Genomic DNA, 23,084 nt, shown 5'->3' with positions numbered 1-23,084 from the left:
CGGTGACAGTTTGTCAGCTCACTTCCTTAGAATTAAGGAAAATGTGCTTCATATTTCATAAGGCTACGCAAGAAGTGACGCGGTGTGGCTTCCTACTCTGTTTTTAGACCAAGAAACGTGTTTGAATTGAGTGAAATATTAAAGGACACAGACAAATCACAGACAGGAGAAAAAAAAGTGGCTTAAAAGGGTTTTAATATCTCCTTTTAACTGTAGGCAACACTACAAAGACATTCAAATGATAGGACAGCAACGCTCCCACTTTTCCTTTAAAAAATACACAAGTTTGCATCATACTTCAGAATTAAAATAAGTACTTATATAAGATGCTCTTGGTAAATTAAAAATCTAACAAAAAAACAAAACTGAATTACAGTCTCACCTTTAAGCCAAAAGTTGTGCAACTTGCCCTTCACTGACCCACATCTTTGTGTAATAATAAGATCATGACAATATTCACTCAGTAATGATCCTCTAATTCAGTCCTCTCTTACACAAAAACATGATACAGGCCCAAGGAAGAACATCAAAGGACTACTTGATCATGACAGTAGATATTCAGTCTCTTGATTTAAACTAAAGCTTCTTTCTTCTGCTAGCCATACTCTGCAAGAAAAAAAGAAAAAAGAAAAAAAAGACTACTAGGCATTATATTATCTGAATGATAACAGTATGGCTGCATACAGTAACATTGTCTTTTCTTAAGTGCTTCATTCCATCAGCATGCAACAGACTGTGCAACATAAGACCCCTCTCTTCAGAGACACATCTATGCTCCAGTGTCAACTTTGTTTCTCAGTGTTGTCTTTTAAGGGGAAGTTATTTTAGCATTGCTTAATTTTTTTTTTTAGGTGCAGAGCTTTTGGATTTCTCTTATCGACTCATCGGCCTTCAAGTTTACAAAACATATTAAGCGAAATGTTGAAGCATTAATACAGACGACTTTAATAGTGGAAGAGAATAACGTTTTCAGGATAAGCTTTTTTTAAGGTTCACTCAGCAACACTATCGTATTATTTATGTGTCTTCTTAGGCACTATAAACATCACAGTACTTTATGTGTGTAAATCCTAAACAGTCTGTGTCCTCTGATCTCTCTCACAGTTTTAAAACATGTACCATCTCTAATGTAAAAAAAACAAAAAAAAATAAACCAAAAAAAAACATTTTAGTGTACAAATTTCATGCACCAACGTTAGTTCATTCAGTCCTGACTCGACTGTGTGATGGTTGAACTGAAGTGACTGTTCAAAGACAAAAGCTTGGAAACAAAGCTTAAAGTGCTGTTGATTTAACTGGAGGCTTTAAAACCACCGACAACAATGGCAACCATTTGTCAGTAGTAAGTGTGCAAATCGGTTCGTTTAAAGGTTTTTTTTTCCCGAGCCAATTTAGTCTGCACTCTTTAAAGATACTATATCTGCAGGGAGTTACGACGTATACAGGGGAGGGGATTTGCAGTCTAGAATCTTACTCTTCAGTCTCTTCCTGTGACACATGATTCCTCTATATTCAACATGTAGCTTACAGTATACAGTCAGTTATATGTCATATGTGTATAGCTGCGTGTTAAGATTGTTTTCAAAATAGGAAAAGTTGAAACGTGACATTCTGCCAGTCTAAACTAATAAAACGCCTCTGCTCTGGAGGCAGAGGTCAAGCATTCTCCGCTTCTTCCTTCTTGTCTTTCTTGCCCTCCCCCTCTCCCTCGCCGGTGTCGCTGCCATCCCGTCGACGTTTGCGGTTTCGAGCACTGGCCTTAGACGCCGGCAGCGACTCCATACCCAGCACTTTGTGGATCTGACGGAAAGCGAGCAGCCGCAGGGCATGCTGAAATCAAAGCAAACAGGAGACACAAGTGGACGTTTGAAGAATCTTTTGTCTGATAAAGTTAACTGATCGTAAAAACAGAGGAAACGAAGAGGGGTAAATTAAGTTGGTATTGGTGGTTACAGAAATAAACTGAGCACACAGTAGCTCAGCTAAAACTTTCCGTTGCCGTTTTTAACCACAGAATGTGCACAAAGTGAAAGTGTACAATCATTTATAACTGACTCAGAAGCCAAGGTTTTAAGTGTGTTTACCTGAGCGCTGGCAGTTATGTCCTCTCTGGCTTGAAGCATCATGCTCTCCAAAGCATCGGTTTGATCTTTCTCACAGGGGTCCAACAACCCTGGTCCATCTAAATGAATGAGAGAAGAAAGATGTTTAAAAAGCAAGTGTGTGTGTGTGTGTATGTGTGTGTGTGTGTGTGTGTGTGTGTGTGTGTGTGTGTGTGTGTGTGTGTGTGTGTGTGTGTGTGTGTGTGTGAAGTTACTGTATCAGTGGCAGAACAAAGGGTCTTATTCAAGTTTGTACTAAAACTTAAGTGATAAGTTATGAAGTGTGAAAGAAAAGAAATGGTAAATATAAAGTAAGACAAATTCTTGGTGCACACATGGCATTTATCAGGTGGACAGATCCTGTAAAATTAAATACATCACAATAATATACTGAACATGTAGATTTGACCTTGTAACAAGATTCCCGTGGCGATGCATTCCAGGACTCTGCGCATGGCCTCTCCTGGACTGAGCGGGCCCGTAGCACTGCTGATCACTTTCTCCACCAGCAGCTCCATTGCCTGCAGACACACAAACAAGACATCACTGACTGTATGACTGCTTCTACCACCTGATGTCTGGATGGTATGTGACTCCTGGTCAAATCTTCTGATCTCTTCTCATACAAAAAAATAGAAAGCGTTGATTTAAAACTAAAAAGTAACAAATAATATATATATATATATATATATATATATATATATATATATATATATATATATATATATATATATATATATATTATTATTTAGAGCTGACAAGAAGAAAGTTACGCTCAAATTAAGTTTCAACAACCTCGCAAATGTGGCTTGATATTTTTATAAATCCTCATGATTATAAACAGAGAGGAACCTAAGTATTTGAACACCCTTCGATTTGGCAAGTTCTCCCATTTAGGGGTCTGAAATTTACATTGTACGTGCATTTCCACTGTGAGAGAATAAAAAAAATGTCAATCAGATTGTATGATTTTTAAATACTTTATTTGTATTTTATTGCAGCACATAAGTATTTGAACACCTACCAATCAGCAAGAATTCTGGCTCTCAAAGACCTGTTACTCTGCCTTGAAAAAGTCCACCTCTACTTCACTTATTAATCTAACGGTCTTTATCAAACCGTCCACCCTAGCCCTATCCACTACCCCTCCGTTTGCGCTTCCACGTGGAGGGTCCGCCATATTAAGTCCGTCTCAAACCACTTAGCGGGGAGTGGTAGTGGTCCATAAAACCCTCCGCCAGCGAGTCTGCACCGATGCCGACTTGATGATCACGTGTAACGCCTATTGCGGCCGGTAGTCACGGCAGGAGTGACCTATACAAAAGTAAGTTCCGTGTGTAAGTGTTTGTACAAACCAAAACACTGCTCCAACTAAGATGGACATTTAATATCATCATACAGACGTTAACTTCACCTGTTTATTGTTTTAAAGGATCAAATAAAAGCCTCCTCTTCTTTTCTTCCTTCTGTTCACCTGTTTATTTCATTGTGTTTTATATTTAAAGGGACCGTTACAAAAACTAAAGAATATTTAATTATGTTGCAGACAACTTCTCACTGTTATTTATTTATCATTGTCTTACTTTCGATTTCTTTGTAAAACTTAATTTCGGCTACAACAAAAAAATAAACGTGTTGCAGCTGTGATGTTCATTTACAGTCTCCTTGTCTGTGCTTTAATTTAAGACAACCTGTTCTTTGATATTATAATAAATTAACTAAACATTAAATTATAAATTACAATAAAGAATGTGGTCTCCATCTGATCGTTTTGCTATAAGTCTACGCAAATATAAATTTACTAGAGAAAAAAATGTGGTCAGATGAGACAAAAATAAAACTTGTTGGCCTAAACTTCACTCGCCATGTTTGGAGGAAAAAGAAGAACACCATCCCTCGTGTGAAGCATGGGGGTGGAAACATCAAGCTTTTGGGGCGCTTTTCTGTGCGCTACAGGAAAACGTTTGACCCCTAACACTGATTTTTCTCAGGTGTTCAAATATGTATGTGCAGCAATAAAATACAAATACATTTCAAAATCATACAATGATCTTCTGATTTATTTTTTTAATTCCGTCTCACGGTGGAAATGCACCTACAATGTAAATTTCAGACCCCTCCATAATTTCTAAGTGGGAGAACTTGCAAAATCACAGTTTGTTCAAATACTTCTGTTCCTCGCTTGTATGCTGCACCAACAAAAACAAAAAAGATTAGTTATGATAGACAGCTGAAGGAACTTACCCAGCCAGGCAGCTTCCCCCAGGTGGGGACCCGCTGACATAAATCTCTCAACACTCGAATGATGATCACACATGACTGCAGCCCGTTGGCCCGAGCCTTCAGAAATGAGTAACAAAAACACATTAGATAACATGCAGAGGGCATGACTGTCTGACGGCCTGTGTGACAACAGTGTTACTTCAAATATATCATGTGGCAACAACGTGACCATTCAAAGTTATCTTCATCAATAACTTGTTTTAGATTGGGATTCATAAAAAAAGGTGGTAAAAATCATAAACAGTGTTTCCGTCATAGTGAAGGTTAATAAACTGCTTGAGTGACGAGTTAACGAGTTGAACAGAATACAAAAAAACGACAACTTGGACGTGAATGAGAGACATAGTCAACAGGACAGAACAAGCTGCAGCCTACCACATCAAACATTGCATCTAATGATAGCAGACGGCTCACAGTCGGAAAGCACCTTGTTACTGATAGGCTGCATTAGATTTTGTTTTTGTCAGCCAGGTCACTGTTTATGTCCTTAGTTACACATGTGCTCGGCCTCATGCACAAGATAAAATCATCTCAGATTGTGACACTCTGTTTCACAAAAAAAAAAAAAAAAAGGAGGAAAAGTGCCTTGTTTTTGCACAACAACTTCTGTTATGGAGTAACATCAACAGGAAGGCCAGAGGTTGAGTTGTATTGATGCGTTTACCTGAAACCATTTGGCGTGACGGAGAGCTGCCAGGTACTCCAGACATTTTCTCTTGTTCAAAAGATCAGGAGGGTCCTTCTCAGCCACACCTGCTGGAGATAACATTTACAGTACTGGCTCATGAGTTACAATCCCACTAATGCTAAATCAGATCAATCACAGCAATTCTTTTATGTTTTGTGGTTTATGTAAAGGAACCAATTAGGGATGGACTTCTATAACTCTGGATGCTGGTGTTTAGCTCTTCAAACAGAGTACGGGTTCTTTTACAATTCGGGTTTATGAGAAACATAAGGGCACCACACATTTCACCCTTCAATAAGAAAACTGAAGTGTGTATGCTGAGAGGACACACATTACAATCGTGTGTTTTATTCTAGCTTCAAAGAAAAGTGCAAAATCAAGAAGGAAACCCATGGTGTTCAGAGCGGTGAATAACCCACATACATATTTGTGCAACATCACTTGAACACTTGTATCAGCTTCCGATCTGCCCGACTCCATCTCTCTCTACAGAAACATTTTGACTTGTCAGGTTGAATGTCCCTAGTGTGTGACTTCAATCTTTTTTTACACCAATAAAGGCCGTGAGAATGTGTTCACATTCATGGTCTATTTTAAGGCCTGAAATGGAGAAACCATAAATCCTTAATGTGGAGTCAAAATGTCTGCTGTGAGATGTTTTTACATTAAATGCTCGGACCCTCATTGAATTGTGTGCACACTTACGCCATGCCACTAAAAGATTCAAGACGGATCAAAAATACCGTCCTATATTTTTAGTGGCATGGATGGAAAAGGTGCTTCGGCCTCAAAAAACCATCTTAAAAAATCCTCATTTTTTAAGATGGTTGTTCTTCACATGGTCTGTTTTCCTGACTCCTTCATCGTGTGAGTCAATCTCCTCTCCGTCCTCTTACTGTGTTCAGGCTCTTCACTCCAAACTATGTTGAGACGTTCCCTTCTGTTCAGGACAGGAGCTTTGTGACCCATGTTTAGACAACACGTCCACTTTCTCTTTCCATTAAAATCTTCTCAACCTTCATGATTTATTCAGTTCAAATGTGAAGCTTTTCACATGGAGAACATGCTCTCACATGCTTGAAGTCAAACTCTTGAGTGTTGTGGATTTCTCCTCTTTTGCATTTGACTAACAAACAAAGGGAGGTTTTAGATCCCAGAACATAGTTTTCCACACTTTTTAAAATATGTTAAGATGTCCTCTGTTTGACAGAATAAGAAGCTATTTTCTGGAAATAAAATTAAAAAAAATCAAAAACACTTTGCTCCAGTTTGTGTTGGATTCAGATATTCAGAAACTGAAAAAAGAGACATTAGCAAAGAGGACAAATGACAGGTTTTTCCAAAACATCAGTGTGGTCACTGACGACTGCGATAAGGTCATATTTCAACAGAACAGCCCGGGGGCTTTCCACACTTCTTTTTTCACTAGAGATGTAGCAACAACAAATGACGTTAGCTTTCTTACACGGGAAACACATGACAAAAAAAACAAAAAAAAAACAAAGCCATATTGTGAAGTCTACACTACCATACCACTGAGAATCAAACACCCATATTTATCATGCCTCTTAGAGCTGGAAGCACCCGAGTCCCTCTGATGGTGGAGAGTAACAGGGTTTCCGTCTCTGGAAAAAGGTGAACAAAAATGGGCAGCCTGCTTCTTTAAATGCTCTGTTCTTAGTGGTATGTGAACAAGTGTGGTCTTCAGGTTAGCCATTGGCTTGCCTAGGTCTGCTGATACAGAGTAAGGGGAATTGATCAACAAACCCAAACAAAAGTTGAAAATAATTAAATAAAAACACAACGGCCACAGAAAACATTTCTAACATGTTTTCCAAATGTGAAAAACACATTAAAATACGAACAGTTATTGGAGCAGGCAGAGGAGTGCTTGCAACATACAATGATCTTGACTGGTTCACAGCAGGGGAAGTAATGACCGGGGATCGTATTCCTTTTTTTAAAGACAGATCATTGTGAAGCAATAAAACGACACTCCAACGCCTCATCACTGATAATGCCTGAAATGAAGCAGGGATGACAAACGAGGGGATGGGAAGCCTCTGGACCTCAGAATCCCCTCGCAGGTTTTTTATGGCCACACTGCTTAAAAAACAAACAAAACAAACAACTCTTCTCAACGGTCTAAAAAAAAAGAAGAAGTAGAAACTGTCACCATTTGAAGCAGGTTCATCCCTGGGCATTATCTGAACACTGATCGTCACTTCAGTTTATCATCAAAGCTTCTCTCTGAGCATGTGTTCACCAGATAAACACACACCCTCATGGCACAGAAAGGTCGGAGAGCCCGGCTTTTGGTTCCCATGTTGTGCTAACAGAAATAACTATTGTGACTGCAGAAAATGGGGGAAATGAAAGGAGTGGGACAAATGAATGCATGTTAAGTTTTATTTCAGGGTTTAAAGAAAAAAAAAACAAAAAAAAAAAACGTTACGGTGGGCTTGGTTAAAAGTCCCACCTCTCATTTTAAAGCTTTTCAGCTTAAAATTTAGGTTGTAACTGAGTGGAAGGGCGGAGCAAAGGGTATATATATATATATATCTATAAATGTATATATAGGTGTATTAGACACATTGCTTACATTTTGTTGTCTGGTACTGAAAGCTTTGGCTTCTCTAACCTTTCTCAGCCGATTTTCCTCCTGCCTGCTTGTCCTTCTCAGCAGCAGTGTCCTCCCTCATCAGCGGCGAGGTGAGAGAAATGGTCACCTGCATTTTGGGCTCCTTGCTTGAAAATATCACGATGTTCGCCTCCTCGGGGTGAGCCTGCACCTCATACTGATCTTCAGAAAAAGTCTGCCAGTTAAAAGGACACTTGGGATTACTCACTACAGAGGAGGAGGGTGTGTGGGCAAAGACTAGCCTTGTATGACAAGGAAGTGGGGGGGCAATACTGTTGTTGTTTTTTTTTTAATCTTTTGGTTGTGCAATTGTTTTCTCTAATTCAAATGGGGTCGTGACTTTAACATTAATATACATCTCTCCATAATGAATTATGTCTGATTAATTGTAATGTCTAGGAAGTAAAGGGGCAGTTAAAGAAGAGGAGCCCCATCTCACTCTGTAGGATTCAGGTGTCATAACCAGGCAGTGAATCTAAAGATCAGTCAAAAGCACCTTTAATCAAACAGTCATTACAGCTAATGCTGGAGGGAGGAAGAGTTAGGAATTACAACACATCACAACCTTTTATCAAGTCTTGTTGGCTCTAAATGCTAGCAGGGTTTGGTCTCTAGGTTCCACCATTTTTTTTAACAAATGTGTCTGGCTGTGGAGGACAGACGTTCATGGTCACTAAAGACAAACGAGCTGCTTTTATATTTGGGTTGTTTACACATATTTGTGTATAAGTAAAGCTTCGGAGGGAAAAGTTCTTATCTGGATCTTATGACACAAATCATAAAGCAGGCGACACTGAAGAAATCTACAGCAGCTGCCATGATGTCATTTAAAAAAAAACTGTTTACTGCATAACCTAGCGAAGAAAGGGGTTTTGTTTTTTTCATGGGGGTCTGTTGAAACTTCTTTTTTTTTAAACCCATTTCCAGGAAATCCTCTATTAGTTTAAGATCAAACGTCAGGTGTATTTAAAGTGTTGTGATCGCAGTTTACCTTTATTCTTCCACCCCTCAACCAATGCCTTCAAATCTACAGTTTGGGACGGGGGTTTCTTACCTCGAGCTCTTTGGGCAGCTGTTTTGCGATGCTCTTCAGTAAAGAGATGGTGGGTTTCTTCGCGGTCAGAAGGATAAGCTCAACGTTCCTGTCTCCGCGGAGCAGCAGGCCTTTGGCCAGAATTCCCACCCGCATCACGCCTTTAAGCAGCCGTGCCGAGTTCTCTAAACTGTCGAGAGTGAAGAGGCCAAAATAAAGAGGTGAAAGGACTGACTTTACAGTTCAGGCAACTTAATGAAGATATTATTACTGTGTATTCTTCAATTGATCATTTGCCTTAGAACAAAGTGTTAGTATCCATCTACATTTTTAATGCTGTTTGTTGTTTGACAGACACAGGCTTTATGTGTTTTGGCATCACGTTTGTACACTCTGCTCCAGAGCACCAGTAGTTACACTGAGCATCTCGTCCGTACAGCACTTTTGTTTCTTTTGATCAGACACTATGATAGTCACTCACACTTTTAATTTAATGACAATCCGTGTTGATTTTATACACATACAGCTCTTCTGATGTGCTTTAGATGGGACCTGTGCAGATATGTACGTACACGGCAACGTGGCACAACCAGAGCTTCACAGCTGAAAACCACTGCAACTCCAAAGAAAGAAAAAAAAACTGGTAAAAAACAGTCCCTAAGTGCTTCTTTACGCGCTACGTGTTTGCCTTTAATAATTTTGAAGGTTCCATTACACACAAGTTGTCTGTATAATGTGTCATGATTTTAAGTGCAGCTCTGTTATCCTAAAGCTAACTAACTTGTACTTCCAGCATTCCCAGACGGAATTGTGAATTTTCTGCTCGATTGCACTCTTTACCTTTTTTCATCTCCTCCTTCAGTGGCAACAGGGGCAACAACTGGCGTCTCCTTATCCAGCAGGGAGTCTGACACCAGTTTAAGTGCTCTTTCAGAGTGAGAGACAATCCTCTGAACGGCCTGCAGCTCTTCCTCCACGGGGTAAATGGTCGAATGTTTTGCCATGATGTGACGGTCATCAGGGGAGTCTGGTCGACGCACGCACGTCTTCGGGGAAAAAAGGGAACAAATGATTTGTTAAAGTGACTTTCAATGTATTTTAGGGTTCAAATCAAATGCTGCAGTTGCATGGCTCACCAGTAGAGGGGGCACCGGCATACCAGGCCGGCTCATCAGCGGTGGAGGTGCCAACCTGCGTCTCTGCTCCCCCCAGTACATCTGCTCCTCCTCCATCCTCCTCCAGTACATGTCCTCCTCATATCTCCTGCAGGAGGTGGGGATGTTTCATCTTTTATCAAGTCTTTTAGTTACACTGGGAATTGTTAGGTCTGTCATTTAAAAGCACACAGTACTTCATTAAAGGGCAAATGACTAAACCGCTCTAATCTACCTTTGATCATAGAATAATTATTATGATTATTCATCTGCTCTGTTGAAATTGGAAGTGTATCCACTGCAACAGAAAATTGAATTTCCTCTTGTATCACAGTTCAAGCAGAGGACCTGAGGTGATCATGTGGCTCAGTTTATATGAATTCTCTCAGGCTGTGAGAGCAGGGGCAGAAAACAGGAAATGAGCCTTTTTAAATGAGGAATGAATTTGATAGTCAGAGAGTGTGTTTTTATGATTTCCTCTTTACTAATATCACCTTTTCATGAAACTTAGTTTAATAACTTTGGCTAACCTCATCTCGATGTGCCAGCGCTGCTCATCGTCTCTCTGCCTCTTCAGCACTGCTTTCTGCTTCTGCTTCTTCAGCTTGCTCTCCTGCAGCTTCCTTGCTCGGTTACTGGGTTTGATTTCCACGGGGAGCTCTGGGTTCACTTTCTTCTACAGAGACATGGAAAGAAAGGCAAAACTATGTGAGTGTCATGTAGAGAGGAGTTAGTGAACATCAGTTGATATATGAAACCGTCGAGGCAATCTCCAATGTGGTAAAAAAAACAAAACTAAATAAAAAGCATGACCTTTAGATCTCAGGTCTCATCTATTCAAAGTCAGCCTTTTTAATCCGTACAAGAGAGAGAGAGAGAGAGAGAGAGAGATGACATGGCAAGAAAAAGGAGCCACATGTTGGACTCAAACCTGGCCTGCCTGCTTGAAGGACTTACCTAAGTGAAAAAGGAGTTCCTGGCTTTGCTGCCACATGACAGAATACTTATGCATATTGCTGCCATCTGCTGATCAGTAGAGTGATGGGATATCTTTGATATAGCTGGGAATCATTTTGCTATGAGCATCAGAGTTCTCACCATAAACGGCTCTTAAGGGCTGCTTGTTAAGGGGCGGCAGTAGCTCAGTCTGTAGGGACTTGGGTTGGGAACCAGAGGGTCGCCGGTTCAAGTCCCGGCACGGACCAAGTCCGGAAACTGGTCTGGTAACTGGAGAGGAGCCAGTCCATTTCCTGAGCACTGCCGAGGTGCCCCTGAGCAAGGCACCGAACCCCAAAACTGCTCTGGAGCGCTCGCTGTGGGCAGCCCCCTCACTCTGAGACCTCTCCATTAATGCATGTCACTAGAACCCTGTTTGTGCATGAGTGTGTATCTCGGCCTATGTGTGTGTTAGACAGAGTGTAAAAAACCGAATTTCCCCTCGTGGGATTAATAAAGTGTAAATTATTATTATTATTATTTAACTCTGCAGAGCCCCTTAAGACAATCTCCTTCACTGCAAACTGTGTGCATCAGTAAGGTCAATAACACACTTCTACCCTTTAACTGACCACATTATTACAATACATTTGATTTACAAGCGCCTTTCAGGACACACAAGGACAGTGTACAACAATCAAAATGGATTGATGGTCTGAATGTAGCCCTTAAAATGATATTTTACAACAATTGTTAGTCTGATTAAATGAGAAGCATGTAAGAACTCTGATCCATAAATATTTTAATCAAGTGTAATAATAGTGTAAAAAAAAAGATAGATGTAACAGGGGACACCTGGAGTGTGTGTTTCCCTTGGCTGAAGTTAAAAATGTTTTAGCAAAAACTATTTTTGAGGAGGAAGTTGCCCCCCGGAGACAAATAAAGTTTTTTGTATTTAGAAGCTGTTTAGACAGAGAAACCTTTGTGTTTGTTCATTTAACTTCACACATTATGTGAAGAAGATTTAGGCTTTTTTTCTCTTTATTTTCAGACCAAAAGAGGAGGAGAAGAGATTTACCTTAACATGTTTTGATATTGTTTTATTGACTCTTTGCAGATGGTTAATATCTGGAGTACTATGTGAATGAAACTGTGGACATGTGTTGCTTTTTAAAATACTAAATGGTTGAAGATATGCTTCACTGATGTTTCGACTCTCTTACTTTGTACTGCAGTCGGTGCCTCCTTCCTTTCAGGTGCATGTCTTTAGCGTTGGGGTCGTTGAAGCTGCACTCACACAGTTTGCAGTGGAAGCGGATCACCTTGCCATCGTCATTACGAACCTGAGACACAGTGACAGTTCAGATACAGACAACAAAAATTATCTTATACTCTTAGAAATAAATACACTATTTAATAAAGGAGATACAACTGAATCATTGTATGAATTATTCTAGATACTTGAATACTAAATAATACATTCAATCTTGATTAAAAAAACAAGACCACTGGGTCAAATACAGTAAACATGTTTGAACTACAGGACTGATTTCATTTAAAGCACTTTGCACAAACCTCTTTAAAATATCAGCTGTGATTCTTTACACTGTTGAAACCCCCAAACAAAGCATGTAAAGGTGATACAAAAGGTTTCTATATCCCTTTTCACAAATGCACTCCTGAAAACAGAATATAAACTTACAGAGGAGTGATTCTCACATCAGCCCACTCAGACTTATTGCAGAAACCACTAAGGGTCTGCACATACATATTTGAACACCTGAGAAAAATCAGTGTTAATATTTGGTACAGGAGCCTTTGTTTGCAATTGCAGAGGTCAAACGTTTCCTGTAGCTCTTGAGCAGGTTTGCACACGCTGTAACAGGGATGTTGGCCCACTCCTCCACACAGATCTTCTCTACATCTGTCAGGTTTCCAGGCTGTCGCTGAGAAACAGTGTGTCAGCTACCTCCAAAGAGGATTTAGGTCTGGAGACTGACTGGGCCATTCCAGAACCTTGATATGCTTCTTACGGAGCCCCTGCTTGGTTCTCCTGGCTTTGTGCTTCGGGTCATTGTCATGTTGGAAGACCCAGCCAAGACCCGTCTTCAATGCTCTGACTGAGAGAAGGAGGTTGTTGAATCTCAAAATCTCGTTAATACATGGCCCCATTCATCCTCTCCTTAATGCAGTGTAGCCTTCCTGCCCCCTTCACAGAAAAGCGCCCCAAAAGCTTGATGTTTCCACCCCCATGCTTCACACGAGGGATGGTGTTCTTCTTTTTTTTCTTTTGAAGTTTAGACCAACAAGTTTTATTTTGGTTTCATCTGACCACATGACTTTCTCCCATGCCTCCTCTGGATCATCCCGATGGTCACTGGTAATTTAAACCATGACGGCGTTGTGTTCTACCGACTGTGGTCAAACTGTGGTCCCAGCTCTCTTCAGGTTACTGACCAGCTCCTCCCGTGTAGTTCTGGCCTGATTCCTCACCTTTCTTATCATCACTGATACCCACGAGGTGAGATCTTGCATGGAGCCCCAGTCCGAGGGAGACTGACACTCATCTTCAGCCTCTTCTATTTTCTAACAATTGCTCCAACAGTTGATCTATTTTCACCAAGCTGCTTGGCAAAAGCCCCTGTAGCCCTCCAGCCTTGTGGAGGTCTATCATTTTGTCTCTGGTGTCTTTTGACAGCTCTTTGGTCTACTAATTTAGATTAATAAGCGGAGTAGAGGTGGACTTTTTAAAAGCAGAGTAACAAAATGATGATGAAAATGATCAATGAAAATCAAATTTATTAACCAATGGAGGTCTAGATTTGGAGTAACACTCAAAATTAAAGTGTAAAAACTACAGACAGATCCAACTTTGATGTAATGCCCTTAAAACAAGTCAAAATGGGGTCGCCGGTGGCGCAGCGGCAGTGCGCGCGACCCCATGTATTGAGGCTCAGTCCTCGCGAGCGGGCGGCCTGGGTTCGCGTCCGGCCTGTGTGCCTATTTCCCGCATGTCTCTCCCCGCTCTCTCTCCCCCTTTCCGACTCTATCCACTGTCCTCCCTCTCAAATAAAGGCAAAAAGGCCAAAAATAAAACTTAAAAAAAAAAAAAAAAAAAAAAAAAAAGTCAAAATGAGGTTCACATGTCTATATGACCTCCCTACAACACCATGAGGTGGTGGATGGTCTCCTGAGGGATCTCCTCCCAGACCTGAACAAAAGCATCCGCCAACTCCTGGACAGTCTGTGGTGCATTGTAGCGTTGGTGAATGGAGTGACACATGATGTCCCAGATGTGCTCAATTGGATTCAGTTCTGGGGAACGGGCGGGCCAGTCCATAGCATCAATGCCTTCATCTTGTAAGAACTGCTGACACACTATAGCCACATGAGGTCTAGCATTGTCTTGCATTAGGAGAAACCCAGGGGAAACCGCACCAGCATATGGTCTCACAAGAGGTCGAAGGATCTCATCCGTCTCATGCTACCAAGAGAGTGAAAGCACCGCTAGCATTCATAAGTGACCAAAACATCAGCCAGAAAGAATTAGAACTGAGAAGTTGTCTGGGGTCACCACCTGCATATATATATATATATATATATATATATATATATATATATATATATATATATATATATATATATATAAGAAACACACGCAACATGTGTGATAGTGTCTTTTTTCTTACCTCCTCTACATAGTCATGTCCCACTGGCTGGATGTCTCCCTGACCACCGGCTCTGTCACCATCCTCATCGTCACTCTGAGGTTCTATCTTCTGAGCGGACTGTTGTATAGGCTCCTCCACTTTGGCAGCAGCCACGACCACAGCTGGTGCTGCTGTGACTGCAGCCACAGGAACGCTGGCAGGCTTATTTGCTATGCAGCCAATAAGATCAACATTAGAGCGAATCAAATAATTGTTATTTCTTATATGCAATTCAAAAGGTTGATTTCAGACACTTACAGTTAAAAATGAATGATTTCAACAGTATTTATTTAAAGCATCAGTTATTTGACGTGATACCATTATAACAGGTTTTATTTTGTTTTTGAAGATAAGATTGTGATAACTAAGCGATACACTGCATCCTTGTATTAAGTCTTCAGGCATTGGCGGAAATCCCGGGGGGCAGGGGACAGGTGGGTGGGAACGTACTACCAAATCCTAGAAGAATAGTGAATTACCCCCCCAGTAATCATGTCATCATAAACATGTATTTCTGAGTGATAAATTAATATGCGTTGAAAACATTTTTTCGAAATAAAGTTGCAAAAAAGTTAGTTTTTAAGTTTTTAAAGATCTGGTCCCCCCCTGCCTTGGCAGTTGTTTCGTCCATTTACACGATACAACAGCTATTTTATCCTCCTCGGGGAGAATGCCCCCAGACCCCCCTCCTGTCATTACTTTAGTCTCTTATATATTTCACAACTCTAAGTTTGATGAAACAGACGACCAGCTGACAGTTCATTATTCAGTATAGTTTAAAAATATGAGTCAGCATGTCATCTTCCAGCCTTTTATCAAGCCCTCTCTTGATAAAACAGTAGTTTTTATGGCAGCTTTGGTGTCCCCCCCCCCTCGAGCAAAGGATGTGATTAAGTACTGCATATGTTTTGAAGGAGCCCAGTAGCTGTATGAACGTTTGTAGGCAGTTAACAACCAAAGAGGCAAGAAAAGCTGCAGTGTTTAAAATAGACTAACATCAAAGCATCGTGTGCTGCACTGCGCTCGTCAAAACAAACCTGGTAAAAAAAACAAAACAAAAAAAACATGCTTTGTCATCTGAAAGGACGAGTGGACTTACAAATGACAGTTATTTTGGATGGAGCGGGCTTCCTGACTGGTGCTGTGGTTTTGGTCGTGGTGTTTACAGCCACCTGTTTGGGGGTCACGCTGGGAGTCGTCGTGGTTGATACAGAAGCAGGAGTGGACGTGGAGACTTGAGGTTTGCCGGCTGTCGAGGTTGTGACAACTGGAACAGAATTCACCAGCACTGGCTCAGTTGAAGGGATAGGTTTTCCCAGCTTGGTGTGAAGTTTCACCACCTTTCCAAGTTTAAAGAAGACACACAATAGAAGACTCAACCATTTAAGGGATCTGACACTTAATCCCAACATAAATCTCTAGGGTGGGATTTTGTTCCAAGGCCTGGCAGCTCAGACGGAAAACATCACATGGTGACACTAAAATCATGTCCAATACAGCAAGCATGTTACAACAATAGTGTCTACCACTGCCAGTATTTCACTAAACAAGTATGGAAACACTTTAAGATGAAAGCATCTACAGGGAACTAACCTTCTGGTGTTTGGCCCCACGGATGTGAGCAGCGTAGGCGTCCACCCCGGTGCAGGAGACATCACATAACTCACAGCGTAACTGAGTCTGAACTCCTCGTGGCCCATTACTTGCACCCACCTGGCCCCCAGATTTTAGAGCTGCCTCCTTTTTCTTATGCTTCTGGCCCTCAAGGTGCTCCCGGTACGTCTAATGTGGTCAATAAAAAACAGTTCATTAATGAATGTGTTACTTTTCCTTATTTGATCAAATCCAAACATGTTTGCATTGACATTTCGATGTGTATTCTGCTCCTAAAGGTTAATATCGTATTCCATGTGTACTTGTTTCAACTTCACAACATAATATAGATTTTATATAAAAAGTTGTTATGAACTCATGTAAATGATCCTACCTGTGGGCCTGCACAGCTGATCTTGCAAATGTCACAGTAGTGGAGCTGGGGTTGTTTAGGGGGCCCTTTAGGCTTCTGCAGCTTGTTTTGATGAAACATTGGCTTTTTGTAGGTGTTCACAGATGGAGCTGTCACCATGTTGCTGCCTGAATTGCTCCAGGAAGAGCTTGTGAGCTGCTTGGGTGGAGGCTGGATGGAGGGCTGGGGCTGTTGTGGCTGCTGTGGCTGTTGAGGTGGAGGCTGGGTGAGAGTCTGCTGGGCCGGCTGGTAATAGGAGGGGGTGGAGGTGGAGGTGTAGCCGGTTGAATCGTAAGTGGAGTAGCTAATGCCTGAGGGGGAGAGAGAGAAGAGAGAGAGCTTTAAGAGAGGAGAAAAGCATATAAGATGTGGGTCAAACTCAAACAGCCAGCAGCCATGAAGCACTAAGCTGCACTGGGAAACTCATTCCTAACGTGCTCTCAGAAAAGTATCAAAGACGTAATAAGAAACTCCAAATTTAACTCCGGTAAGGCGTTTATGTGCAAACTCCGTCACCCTTACCCTGACTAAATGAAACGATGAGTTCAGAGTTCATAGAAAGAAACTCAACGAGCTTCTTCTGTGGACAGCAAGTTCCCACCTGGCTAACTTCTTGGAACTGTCTGCTTTAGTGGCTCACCTACAAACTCTGCAAGCCAACATGTTTGAAACAGTTCTAAGAAACAACTACTGTGTGTGAGGAACTATGCAACAACAACTGAGATTGTTTCATATGTACGTCTATTTATGCTGCAGCTGCGATGCAGGACGACGTATTCATAGTTTTAGCGATGTCACATATGTATGAAACTGTCGAGCTGGACGGTGAGAAATGCATCCAACTGCTGCACAGCACAGAGAGATTGGCGGTCTCAGTTGCCACCTACGCATTTTAACATTTTGTTTTGGGGTTTTTTTTAAACAAAAGATGGTTGTTGGAATCCCTAAATGATGAGGAGAGAAGCCTGGATTGTATTTGTACAAACCCAGCTGTATACGGGGTTACCTGCAGTTGATCATTACACCCGTGTTTCTGCAGTTGTCACGTGATGTAATCCTGTGTCATTTTGAAGAGAAAGACATTGAACAATTCTGTGCTGCAGCTCCACAAAGTGATCAATGGCGGAAACCACTTTCCTGAGCTCGTGTGCCAGTCATGATGAAAACTACGACCTGTATGTTGCAGAGCGTGTAAACAGCATTTAGCTTTCTAGAATCAGGTATTATAAATGCACACGGCCCTCTTTATAAACACACAGAGCGTCTAATCTAATACAGTTTGAACATGAAGGTTACCTGAATAGGTGGTGGCAGAAACAGTGGATCCAAAGGAGGAGCCGAGGGTGTATGATGAAATGGGTGTAGGAGGCTGCTGGACACTGGTGGACACTGGGTAAATGTTGTAGCTGGTAGAAACAGGGCTGGCGGGGACCAGAGGTTTAAGGGCCGTTACCTGCCTCTGGGGTGGAGGGGGTTGGTTGTACACAGTGGAAGGAGCTGGACTGTAAGCACTCTTAACCCCGACTGAAACACAGCATTGTGGGTAGAGAGTGATGGGTCAGGATTAAACAGAAACACGGACACACATCTTCTTAGACACTCTCACAGTTTGCAATGACAACAGCAACACACACTATGCATTGTTTCGCCTCTGAGGAAGTGTTTTAATCTGCTTCCACTTCCATTGATTTATTTTTTCAGAACCAAGCAGTCGCCCCCCGCTGGCCATGATGAGAAACAATGCCGCTTTAAATGAGTTTTGTGTGGGCTTCACGTCTGAAACCAAGACGTTACGCTCACTCCTTATAAACAGTCCATGGGACAGAGATGGTTTGTGTCTTGTGCTAGTCGTGGCTGATGATGTAGCCTCAAACTAATGACCTTAAGTAGACGTATGAGGAGGCTGCCTCAAGTGACATCTCACAGTAAGCAACCTCTGTGGAGCAGCACTCCCCGAGACTTGAAGACAAACTCGATCCCTTCAGTGTGTCTTATAACATTCACATAACCCTGACAATAAAGTCATTTGGACACATCATCACAGTTAAAACAAACGGACTCACCCGTCTGGTAGTAGTTCTCTGTGGGTGTCCTCTGAGCCGGTGCTATGCTCGTCTGGTAGTACTGTTTATTGTCATAGGTTGTGACAGCTGCAGGGCGCCCATAGCTGTAGTTGTCCTGCTGGTGATAGAAGCATTGGCAAAAAGAGGTTTTAAAAAAAATAAATAATAAAACACACACAATTAAGTACATCCATTTTAGCCACTGTGTGCGATCTAACACTGTCATTCATATAAGAAGGAAAACGTTGTTGTTTCTAGAATTCATTTAGGCAGACGCTTTTATCCAAAGCGACGCACATCAGAGTGCAAATACAACACAAGCAAGATCGAGAGAGGAGGAAACATCATCAGCACAGACAGCTGCTAATGACAGATCTAATCAGACTCAAAACCATCCTCGATATCGTCATGATCAATATCATCATGATTACCATCGCTACCATTCAGAGAGTATGAGATCATGAAAATAGCTGGGTCTTTATTGAAAAGGTGCAAAGGCACTCTTCAGATTGAATGGACTTTGGTTGTACGTTCCAGGATCAAGGGTGCGAGAAGAGAAGAGTCTCGTTAAAGGGATATTTCACTCATTTGCATTAAGTTGTGTATCATTAGAAACCTGGTCGTCGTGTTGAATGTTTGTGTATCCGGCCCTTATTTTGCCCTGAGACGGGAAAGCTCCTCATTTCTTTTCTTAAAAGGAGTTTCAGGGGTGTTTTGGTTCGCAGGGTTGAAACGACATGGCTCGTGCTTCATATTTTTTGACCACTGAAACTACAGACCGATAACAGATCAGTGGGTGGGACCTCACCCCCAGGATCGAAACTTAACGTCCGCCATATTGCTTGGAAGCTATGCTAATAGGCTCTATGGAGAAAGCTGATAGGAACCGAGAAAGGAGAAAAAAGTATGTTTCAACTTCGAACTGATGTGGATGAAGAGGATTTTGAAGGTCTCGGATGTTCATGGCTCTTTCTGCGAGCCGCAATACGGCGGCGAGCTGGCTGCGGCCGACAGGCAGATGTTTCATGTGCATTTTAGAACTCAGAATCTCTTTTTTTCCCCGATGTGTTCGACGGCATGTGAATGCACCATAAAATCCTCTACTTCAGGAGGAGTGGGCCTGCGGTGCTGTGCATTCTGGGAGTTGTTGTCTTTCATCCATATGAGCTAAAAAGACAATTTCTGCCTTTTCTCGGTCAAGAAGGCACCAATTTCAACAATGATTTCACATTTCTACGACTTATATGACCCATTTTCAATGCATAGCACACTGCTATGAAGGTTGGATCAGATGCCTTGATGGGCAGGAGGGAGTGTACACCTGGATGAGTGAGTTTAGGAAAGGGGGAGTTGTTTTTGATGCCGTTTTGTAAACGAGCAGCAGAGTTTTAAATATGATGGAAGCAGGAACTGGGAGCCAGAGGAGAAAGATGAACAAAATGACACAATGTCTTTGAAAGCTGGTGGAAAAGAGGCATGCCTCGAGTCTTCTCAAATGACTCAAAACAAAACATACATTCCAATATGACCAAGTCATGCAAGAGACAATAAGAAGCAGAAGGCAGACTGACCGTGTCCGAGTATACCTGGTACGCCTGTGGGGTGGTCGTTGGCTGTGGTGGAGCGGGGGGGTCTGGCTGCCTGTAGGCATAGTCCGGGGGGGCCTGATGGCTCTGATAGGCAGGGTAAGGAGCAGAGACCACAGGCCTGGCTGCCTGCACAGGAGCTGGAGAGTAGGAGGCAGTCACAGCGTGAGCAACAGCCGGAGCCTGCTGGACGCTGTAGCTGGCTGTGGAGGGATGGGAATAGGCCGGGGGAGGCTGAGTACTGATGAAGAAGAGAGGAGAAAATGGTAAACTTTAGAAGTGATGCCAAAGGAACCTGATGAACATTACACTTTTAAAAGGTCAGATGTGTGTGGGGACTTCTTGAGTCTTTACTTTGGGTAAATCAATGCAATAATAATAATAATAATAATAACACTTTACATTTATATTGCGCTTTTAGAGGCTCAAAGTGCTCACATTAGTAACAGTTAAAAACCAACTAAAGTTCAGTCACTAAAATCTTTTACTGCTCTACTCTACTTCAACAAGGATCCAGTGTCCTTTCTGATCGAACCTGATACGATAATTCTGTCATTTCAAACAAAAACTACAAAAACCTGAAATCGATTTAGTCCAATATAATGAATGAAGTCCAGCCTGTCTTCACTAAACAATGTTGTTAAATACATTTGGAGATCAGTTTGTTCGAAATCAACTGAAAAATTGTGCAAGTTATTTAGAAAAATATCAGAAGGTACTGTAATTATTTATCTGGTTATTTCTGTCATCTGTATTATTGAATTGATATGGAAGCAAATTAGGGGTGCAACAATTCATCAGTGTAGTCAACAACAACAACAACAAGAAATGCAACCTATAGAGACTTTTCCCTCATCTCTACATTGAATAATAAACTGCATGTAATTACTAATGTACAGTATGTCCTCTCTGCTGTTGCAGGTCGGTTACCCTCCTCAGCCAGTAAAGATAATCCTGTTAAAAGTGAGCATCATGACAATGAAAACCATTCTCTACTGCATGTTGCTCCAAGTCACGGCCTGATATGACAATGTGGATTTATTAGTTCAGGATTTAAGAACCAAAGCCAAATTCATTTTCTTATGTGTTGTTCATTTGTCTTGTAATCTATGTGTCATGAGGGATGCCGATTTTTCTGGCTGCACAGTAATCTAAAAAACAAATAAAAGAAACCTGAACTCATATGCAAAGAGGTATAGAGGTGTCTTCCCTCTCCACTTCCATTTCTAACATAAACTGCTCAACTGAGCGCTTGAAGCACTTTCATTGAAGCCTGTTTCTTAATGCAGATATTTTCTGAAGAGATTTAAGTATTAGCACATTTCCATCATTGCATTTGTTTTGGACTTTTGCATCCGCTTTTAAATGCACAAGGTTCTTGGATTTGCTGCACCTTTTTCCGAAAGTACCAATTGGAGGTCTGATGCCCTTGTCCCCCCCATAGGTGATCCTGCTTACAGTCAGCATCATATGACACCACCGAAATCTATTCTGTACCATGTGTAGCTCCATATCATTGTCTTATTTGACTGTGTTGAATGATTTTTTTTTTTTTAAATCACGATTGAGGATTAAGATGATTTCAAATTATGAGAATGATAGACTTTGGTTAAATTGGAGGAAAAATGCAGAGAGATATTGAGCAGAGAACAAACACATGAGTAGTGTTGTGGTGCAGAGAGAACAGTCCTGTTTGTCAGGATTTCTGGCTTCAGTGATTGCCAACATACCTGAACAACTCACAGAAGTGGAATCATTAACAGCAACAGTGCAGATTAGACATGTTAATTATATCTGATAAAATGTTAATCTGGCACATGGTTTACCTTTCTGTCAAACAGCCTTACCAAAAACATCAACCTATGCAAGACTTTAAAAAGGTTGGCAGAGTCACTTTCTGTCCTCCATAAACGCATGTTGGTAAGTTTATGTTGTGGACACATCTCGTCATTTAACATGAAATACGACAGAAGTACTTATAGAGAGACAGTGGACCTTAAGTGAAGCTTGATCATGTTTATCCCCATTAATCCTAAACACCGGCTCAACTCCCCGACCCCCCCACCCCCACCACAGCTGCACCCAGAGAGTCCAAACCAGCAGCACGACACATGCAATGACTGACGTTAGTTGTCTGTTCAAGTATTCTTTAAAATAAGCAGCAGTGATATCAGCCTTCTGTCCGCTGTTGACCGTACATGGTTAACCTTAAAGTCAATCAGTGTGTTGGCCTGCGAGCTCAGCTAGCTAATGTTAGCAAGAAGAACTAGCGGGACCAGCTCGCCCGCTACGCAGTGAAACCGCTCCAGTGACGTTGTCATCTACCAAAGGACACCAGCGACTGATATATCTGCTGACATACACACACGACACCTGAATTACCTGTACTGCGGACCGGCACCATGTGTGAAGCCGAAATAGTTGCTTGCAGCCATCTTGGCATCCCCAGTACAGTAGAGCACTGTGCAGTGGAAAACTGACTGGTAGTCAAGATAGTTCACCGCTTTACCGCATCCAATGGAAACAGTCGTCTGCGACACCGGAACTGCGACCACACAAACATCTAACACGCGTACTGAGTGCGCTATACAGAACAAGGAATTTATATAAAACCGTATTATGCCGATTTATTTAAAGATTTTTGGCATAAATTTATTTCCGTGCTATATTATTGTTATTCTATGACATTTAACGCATGCGCAGTGGAAATACACACGTCAACGAGAATGACACTGTTTTGATTGTGAGACAAAGTTAGCAATGAAAACATTATGCAAATCGTAAATGCATAGTTTAGTATTCAAAACAACAAAACAAACAAATAATAGGGGAAAGCGAGAGACGGTTTCTGGTTGTATTTATCCCTTCGGTTGGGAAGAAATT

General features: G+C 41.5%; 1 protein-coding gene across 6 annotated transcripts; it reads right to left on the bottom strand.

The window, feature by feature from the left end:
* Positions 1–178: 178 nt before the first annotated feature.
* zfr2 (zinc finger RNA binding protein 2) lies at positions 179–22,717 on the bottom strand. Of its 6 annotated transcripts, none has more exons than XM_079350463.1 (19): positions 22,584–22,717; positions 20,187–20,442; positions 18,616–18,733; positions 17,849–18,076; positions 16,535–16,863; positions 16,141–16,329; positions 15,647–15,887; positions 14,527–14,717; positions 12,061–12,180; positions 10,432–10,577; positions 9,884–10,010; positions 9,588–9,793; positions 8,769–8,937; positions 7,715–7,889; positions 5,050–5,138; positions 4,347–4,442; positions 2,512–2,623; positions 2,085–2,182; positions 179–1,830 (listed from the first exon to the last, which is right to left on the bottom strand). In XM_079350463.1, the coding sequence occupies exons 1-19, from the start codon at positions 22,634–22,636 to the stop codon at positions 1,657–1,659; spliced, it is 3,117 nt and encodes a 1,038-aa protein (XP_079206589.1). In that variant the 5' UTR covers positions 22,637–22,717; the 3' UTR covers positions 179–1,656. The 6 variants fall into 6 exon arrangements, with proteins under 6 accessions (XP_079206589.1, XP_079206590.1, XP_079206587.1 ...); XM_079350464.1 differs by having other exon boundaries at positions 18,616–18,730; XM_079350461.1 differs by having other exon boundaries at positions 5,050–5,141; positions 22,584–22,716.
* Between the last annotated feature and the right edge of the window lie 367 nt (positions 22,718–23,084).

Source organism: Symphodus melops (genome assembly GCF_947650265.1).
Source record: "Symphodus melops genome assembly, chromosome: 8".
NCBI lineage: Eukaryota > Metazoa > Chordata > Actinopteri > Labriformes > Labridae > Symphodus > Symphodus melops.
The sequence above is the reverse complement of the archived record's forward strand: the minus strand, read 5'-3'. Positions and strand labels throughout refer to the sequence as shown.